The 7,703-nt window shown below is 42.4% G+C and overlaps 1 protein-coding gene across 2 annotated transcripts in view; it reads left to right on the plus strand.

Annotated features, from left to right (window-relative positions):
* Positions 1-412: 412 nt before the first annotated feature.
* Positions 413-7,703, plus strand: part of LOC136678232 (lysine-specific demethylase 4A-like) — a 19,681-nt gene continuing 12,390 nt past the window's right edge. Inside the window, exons 1-13 of one of the 2 annotated variants that reach the window (XM_066656197.1) lie at positions 413-547; positions 1,783-1,932; positions 2,543-2,718; positions 2,848-2,962; positions 3,273-3,466; positions 4,001-4,050; positions 4,142-4,245; positions 4,458-4,595; positions 4,901-5,118; positions 5,670-5,815; positions 5,899-6,320; positions 7,160-7,268; positions 7,367-7,566. In XM_066656197.1, coding sequence (XP_066512294.1) covers positions 1,798-1,932; positions 2,543-2,718; positions 2,848-2,962; positions 3,273-3,466; positions 4,001-4,050; positions 4,142-4,245; positions 4,458-4,595; positions 4,901-5,118; positions 5,670-5,815; positions 5,899-6,320; positions 7,160-7,268; positions 7,367-7,566 — 2,007 coding nt within the window. In that variant the 5' untranslated portion in view covers positions 413-547; positions 1,783-1,797. The remainder of the gene's footprint in view (positions 548-1,782; positions 1,933-2,542; positions 2,719-2,847; positions 2,963-3,272; positions 3,467-4,000; positions 4,051-4,141; positions 4,246-4,457; positions 4,596-4,900; positions 5,119-5,669; positions 5,816-5,898; positions 6,321-7,159; positions 7,269-7,366; positions 7,567-7,703) is intronic. The other variant, XM_066656198.1, reaches the window with a different exon arrangement.

Below are 7,703 nucleotides of genomic sequence, written 5' to 3' on the forward strand. Positions count from 1 at the left end.
AATTTTTATTATCAGCAGCTGAGAAAACTGCCAAAGTACCAAAATATTTTTTATTTGTTGAGATTGTTGCCCTGAACTAAACTCCTGAAAGTCTGTGCCTTCTGTGACTCTCAGAGTTTTATCAGTCAACACAGTTCACACTATCACCCACCCCCCCCCGTTTTAGCACCTAGTAGTGGCTTAATGTACATAACAAAAGGTGGCCTAATGTGATGCAAATTACCCCTCTGGTAGAAAAAGGGGTCATATGAAAATCCTGGTAGTTCTAGTGTTAATATTTTGTCTATCTATAATGTACACTTCTACCCTTAGTGTTATGGCCTATGTAGTGCACTACGTAGGGAATATGAATCTATTTGAGATTTGACCTTTATTGTTCGCCGTGGCTGCGCATGCGCCCTGCTGTGTTTGGGTTGAGCTCCGTTTTGCTGAGTGCGCACGCGCGGTGATGGTGTTCGTGTCTGATGTTCTGTATATGCGAGTGATTTGAATCTCAAGATCTCCGGGAATTTTGCGGCTTAAACTCCGCGTTTTCTTAGCGTTACTGGTAAGTACCACCTGTTTTACTCTTTGTAACACCTTCTAACATCTTTACGGCTTTGGAAAGCCGGTGTTTAACCGTGTTTTTGGTGCAGAATCCGTGAAAGACTATCGTTATCGGGCCGAGAGGAAAGAGTCTGTTAGCATTGAGTTTAAAGAGCGATCCTCGTTGTATTTCAGTTGTGTTTTAGAGTGCGTTGGTGCTGGTTCTTTAGTGTGCACTGTTCTGAGTTAGAATCTGCTTAATTCCGCAGCTTCTTTTAGCGATATTTTCAGATTTTTTCGATTAGAAACCTAGCTTGTTAGCTTAGCTCGGCCACTTTTAAAGAGACGCTGCTTTCGGCGAATCAGCGCAGAGGGATTTGCATAAATGGGCGGGACTGCGGCGACGGGCGGAGCGTTATTTGTTTATAATGTACACTTCTCTTCAGTGAACAAAACTAGCCATACACCCAATCAGCCATAACACTAAAACCACGCGCTTTTAACTACACCTTTATTTGTAGTCCTTTATTTCTGGCTCCACTGAACATACAGGAGCACTTTATAGATCTACAACTACTGTTTACTTGTAGTATATTTGTTGCTCTGCATACTTTGTTAGCATCCTTTAGACTTGTGCTTCAGTGCTCAGGACCCCATATGGCGGGTATGATTTGGGTGGTGGATCATTCTCAGCGCTGCAGTGACACTGAGGGCTTTAAAAACTCCCACAGCACTGCTGTGTCTGATCCACTCGTACCAGCACAACACAATAATACAGCACCACCTACCAGAGATTTCTAACTATGTCCACTGATGAAGGACTAGAGGATGACCAACACAAACGTGATGAGCTACTGTCTCTGACTTTAAATCCAAAAAGTGGACCAACGAGGTATTAGTGTCTATCAGAGTTGACAGTGAGTGGACACAGGATTTAAAAACTCCAGCAGCACTGCTGTTTCTGATCCACTCGTACCAGCACAACACACATTAATACACCTTCACCACATCAGTGTCACTGCAGGGCTGAGAATGATCCACCGTCCAAATCATACCTTCTCTATGGGTTGTCCTGTGTGGGTCCTGTATGGGGTGAAAGTATGAAGAGCAACAAATAGCATAAAGATTGGTTCTGTGTAGTTGGTATAGGTGAGAGAATTGACAGTACGTGTAGAAACAAGATGGCTGTAATGTTATATCTGATAGTTTAATTTATTTTGACTTATACTCAGTACTAAATTCTTTTGTTGTTTGAAGGACCGTTCTGCGAGGATGGCTTCCGAATCGCAGAGCTCCAACTCAAGGGGGATTATGACCTTCTACCCCACGATGGAGGAGTTCAGGAGCTTCAGCAGATACATGGCGTACATCGAGTCTCAAGGGGCACACAGAGCTGGACTGGCCAAGGTCAGTGGAGTTCAGTACCAGAGTCACATCTCAGGGTGGAAATACTGTGGTGGTTACTGACCTGTATTGATTTTGAAATGTTAGAATGAAAAAAAGTGTAGAGTTAGAGATGGGGTCAATCTTAAGTGCTTTAATTAAGAAATGCTGGCTCTCCAACCATTGTAACCAGGTTGATTAATATAACTTTCACTAAATCATGCATTCTTTTATGGTTAAAATGAAAGTTTTAAGTTTTTTTCATATCATCACTGTGGATTTTTACTTTTCTACATCATTTGAAAACGCAGCTGTCCTTCACATTGTGCGGAAATTTCATGATGAACGGACCAATAGAAATGCTCCAAAATTACTTGGAATAAAATCTTTTTACATCTATTGAAAGTTTAGATTCTTTCCTCTCCTGAAGAGTTACTATTTTGGAGATATATATATATACATTTTGGAAAGTGATGTTTGTTAAAAAATCCAACCCAATATTGGTGTTTTATTTTAACAGCAATAATCCCTTCAGTTATGATTTAATATTCTTGTAAAATCAAAAAGTCTGTTTACTCCTATAGAACAGAATTAACCCAACTGAATATCTTACATCAACTTCTGTCATCTACAGATCGTTCCTCCAAAAGAGTGGAAGCCCAGGCGCTCGTACGATGATATTGACGACCTGTTGATCCCTGCCCCGATTCAGCAGGTGGTGACCGGGCAATCCGGACTCTTCACCCAGTACAACATCCAGAAAAAGGCCATGACCGTGAGGGAGTTCCGTAAAACGGCCAACAGCGACAAGTGAGCGTCTCCATCTCGTTAAATTAGATATCACTCTGTGGCGTAAACTCTGATACCTAGCTTTAATATCTCTCATGGTCTCTGTTTCGCTCTCACTCTTGCTCTCTGTCTCTCTCTCTCTCTCTGTAGGTTCTGCAGCCCTCGGTATGATGACTTTGACGAACTGGAGAGAAAATACTGGAAGAACCTGACATTCAATCCCCCCATCTATGGGGCTGATGTGAACGGCACTCTTTATGACCCTGTAAGTGACCTCTTAAAGTGGGAATGTTACGGATTTGTCAAAATGTCTCAAATTCATTTGCAGATAATAGACAAACTACAAATGAACTAATTTCATAAAAGCTTACTAAGATGTGATTCAGAGATTGACTTCCATTTTATATATATTTATATTTATTATTATCATTATTATTTATTTTATTTTATTTTTTTTAAGTGAATAAAGTTTCTTATTATGTACAAAGCAAACCTGTCTGTATTGCCCTAAAGGTGAGGTGGAAAGACTTTACTGGAGAATTAATTAATGTATTATAATATAATTCGGTCCTCAGGGTGTTGACGAATGGAATGTGGGGCATTTAAACACCATCTTGGACACTGTGGAAAATGACAGTGGCATCACCATAGAGGGAGTGAACACCCCATACCTGTATTTTGGGATGTGGAAGACCACCTTCGCCTGGCACACTGAGGACATGGACCTCTACAGCATCAACTACCTGCACTTCGGAGAACCTAAGTCTTGGTAAAGAGCATCGTCAATATTAGCTTAATGCTATCACTGTAATCACACAATGTATCTCTGAAATTAACAAGATGGTGTGTGAACATTAAGCTGTAAAATGTGCCCCTCGCGCCCCTGGTCTCTGTGGTCTTGGGTTTCAGATTTGAGTCCCAAAAGCATTATACCCCACGTTTAAGTGGACTTTAGAATGGCCCCGCCCCCTCGTCGGAGTCTGTCCAATCACAGCGCTGGACCAGTGTATATGTGTGAGCGCAAAGACAATGTTAAACCCAGCAAAACAGACACAACGAGGGCAGAGAAATAAGAGCACTGAGTAAAAATGGAGAAGAAATAGAGTGAAAATGGCTAAAAACCAGAGCTACTGTGCGCTCATGTTGGGGTGAACAAAGAGTGGCTCATTATCGTTTAAAGGAACAGGAGCCTTTATTGCACTAATTGATTATCACAGAGTCTGGAAGATTTCTTTCTCTGTTGACCTGGAGGAACACGGTAAATGAAATGGCACTTTAAAATGTGTTCTTTATGGATTTGCAGGTATTGTGTTCCTCCAGAGCATGGCAAGAGACTGGAGCGTCTGGCTAAAGGTAAAACCAAAGAATATCCATCTCCTCTCTTACAGAAATAATATACATTTATAAAACATGTTTAATAATTTACCCATGCTTTCTTGTTCAGGTTTCTTTCCTGGAAGTTCTCAGAACTGTGAAGCATTTCTGAGACACAAGATGACTCTCATATCCCCCTCCATCCTGAAGAAGTATGGCATTCCCTTTGAAAAGGTACAACATATACTTTCATACTTGGGGTGAATGAATGAATGAATGATAGTTCCACTCCAAGTGAGTTCATAGACTTGCTAGATCACATTACAGTCTTTGTGACGTTAGTGCACATTGATCAGTTTTCATCGCATGTGTTTGAAAGAAAAGTCAAGTTGCTTCAATTCTTTCACTCGTCTAAATCCTTCTTTTATTATTGTGTTTGTGTTTAGATCACTCAGGAGGCTGGAGAGTTTATGATAACCTTTCCGTATGGTTACCATGCTGGATTTAATCATGGCTTTAACTGCGCAGAGTCCACCAACTTCGCCACGCTGAGGTGGATTGACTACGGAAAGCAAGCCATTCTGGTGAGAGAGTCTTTAAAATCAACTTCTTTCATTTTCAAGTTGTTCCTATTGTCGTGGAAAAAGACATCCATGTTTGTATGTCTTTCAGTTAATCTGATGGCATTGGCTTGTAACTCACTCACATTTAGCAGGTGAAAGAATGTCCACAAGGGGGAGCTTTAAACACTCAGATTGATTGTATATGTTATAAGAGCAAGGGTTTGCTTTAATGACAGTGTGTGCTATTTATCTGTTATCAAAAGCTTAAATCCATGAGCTACTCCTCAGCTGTTGATAAATGTAAAATGCTCTGGTGCTTGTTGCAGTGTTCCTGTAGGAAAGACATGGTGAAGATCTCCATGGACGTGTTTGTGAGGAAGTACCAGCCAGAGAGATACGAGCTTTGGCTTGCAGGAAAAGACAACGCTCCCATCGACCACACCAAGCCCACGCCTGAAGCGGCAGAGTTCATGGGCGGAAAAGGAGAGTTCGGACGCCAGGACAGGAGAACAGAGATCCTGAGCAACGAAGGACAGAAGAAAAGGTAAAATTAATGAGATTAATCTCAGTTAAAAGTAGCAATCGGTTATTTACTAAGTGACTCCTCTTCATATTATGAAGCCATTATAATAACACCTAGTGGCCTGGATGAAGTGGTTCATTCAGGGACAATTGCACAGTTTGTAAGAGGTAAGATCTGGTGTTTTTGCTCTTGGGCTCCCTCTAGAGTTGCTGAGTGTAAATCACTTTTACAGCACCGTCCATGGTTTCCTACCGTCCTTCAAATGATACGCAGTGCTAAGCCCAGAGTAGCATCAACAGAGGCTCGAATCTCTCTGTTACAGCTCAGTGGAGCCTCACAATGATTTAAAAGATGTAACTGTAAGAAAAATCTTACCTATTGTTCTTTTAATAGCAGAATAAAATTATGTAAATAATGATTTTGATCTATAATTTGCTACTGTGAGGTGGTTAAAATGGCTGATTGCTTCTTGATGTTACAGTCTTATTGATCCTGATGTGTGGCATGCTTTTGCCTGTTTTATTTTTTATGTTTATTACTGAGATTGAATTGTGCGGTTTGTTGTTCTGGAGCAGTGTGGCCAAACAAAGGATCGGTACGAAGAGACACCGTGTGTGTTTGGAGGTCCCTGAAGATGTTCTTCCTCCAGACGAAGAAATCAACTACGGCAAAAAGGGCAGACTTTCACCCAAAGCAGAGCGCTGCAAGTCACAATCAGGTGTGTGTCTGTGGATGGGAAGGGGGTGGTGTATTTAAAATATGAACTTGTTTAATCTAAACTCCCTTTGTCCGCCATTTCAGAGCCTGGTAACCAGGCATCACTGAAGATGACAGACAGAGGCAAATGTCCAGATCCCGATGACCAGTTCCAAAGTTCAAGCTGCGATGCTGCTGAGACCACCGACATGTGCTCCAGCACCAGCTTATTGCACATGTGTCCACAGCCTCTCAGGAAGAATCAGCTGTCCATCGCAGCGATGCCCACAGCTTCACACTCTCTCTCAGCTCTGCCCTGGGCCTCGTCCAAACCCGGAGTGGCCAGCCTCCTCTTCCACAGGACGCTAAGTCCCTCGGACGCTCTGCAAGTTCACAGCTATGCAGCAAGGATGGGCAGTAAACCTTCAGCTCCCAGTTCAGACAGCAGCCCAAAATCTGACTCTGAGATCGACACCAAACCAGACCTCAGCGCCCATGAAGAGACACCAACACCGGACACTGGCAAGGTCAGCGATACAGGGCACGCATCATAGAAAATGTATTGTTTTTCCGCTTACCAATTTTTAATGTTGGCTCACTTTCGAGACAAAAATTAGTTTGGAATTTGCCATATTTGTGATGTCACACTGTTGATGGGATATATCTGAACACGAGGTTTATAAGCTACTTTTAATTTTATTGTTTCTCCACAGTGGAACACATTTCAGGTTCTTAATGAAATGTCTGAGACCTGCTTTGGTCAAAATCCCACAAGCCCCACAGCAGCATTCTCCCTCTGTCTAAACCGCCCTGTTCAGAACGGCTACTTTCAGCGCCTGTTCCTTTAAATGATAATGAGCCACTTGCTGTTCACACTGACCCTGAGCACACAGCAGTGAGGAGCGAGGATCAGAAGCTCTGGTTTTTAGCCGTGTTCTCCCTTTTCATTCTGTGTTCTTATTTGTTTCGCTACGTTTATCCTTGTCACACGTTTGCACTCTCACAATCTCACACTGTGATTGGACAGACTCAGATGAGGAGGCGGAGCTAGAGACATCAAGTACAGAGACTGAGCAGAATCGAACGGCTCAGTTTATCCCATGTTTTCTGATAAGAAATACAGACTCTCTGGTCTTGTTTCACAGTGTGTGTGTTGGTGGGCTCCAGATTTACACATTAATGTGCACATGCACTGAACAAGGGATTTCTTCATAATATGCCCCCTTTAAGACAGACATTTTTACCTCCTCCTTATATTTTAAAAATAAAATAAATAACATTTTCTGAAATACAAATCGCTGCTTTTGTCACAAGGTCTTCTTAAGGTCTGTGTTATTGATTTCCTCATTTCATGTATATATTTTAGGAGGGGAGTGAAGTTGGAAATGAAAACAAGGGCATGAAGAGGAAGCTGCAGCCAATCAGCAGCGTCCCTCATCACCATCCTCTTCTCAAAGACAGCTCCAGTGATGAAGGTGAGATTTGTCCTCCCTTTCTTGAGTGCTGTAGAGCTGGAGTGTGTTTTCCTGTCTTTGTAACCCTCTCTCTCTCTCGTGTGTGTGTGTGTGTTTAGAGCTCCAGGAGCATCCTGACCTCTCAGGGCTGACCGAAGAAGAAGTGTGCTCACAGGAGACGGACCCCTGGGCCCGACTGCTCGCTCCTCTTTGGCAGGACAGATCCAGGTGCTTCAAGTTTGAGCGGGAGTTTAATCGCCGCATGGGTCTGCAGTTTCCACACTGTGCAGTGTGCAGCCTCTTCCACTCACACCAACAGGTACAGGGCTGTGAACTCTCCACCTCACAGAATAGAACAGAAACAGTGAGGTTATGTATCAGGCCTTTCACAAATTTGCACATGGAAGACTAACATTTATGAAATTGTTTGTAGAGAAACTATAGTAAAAATAGAGA

This window comes from Hoplias malabaricus, chromosome Y, assembly GCF_029633855.1.
Source record: "Hoplias malabaricus isolate fHopMal1 chromosome Y, fHopMal1.hap1, whole genome shotgun sequence".
Taxonomy (NCBI): domain Eukaryota; kingdom Metazoa; phylum Chordata; class Actinopteri; order Characiformes; family Erythrinidae; genus Hoplias; species Hoplias malabaricus.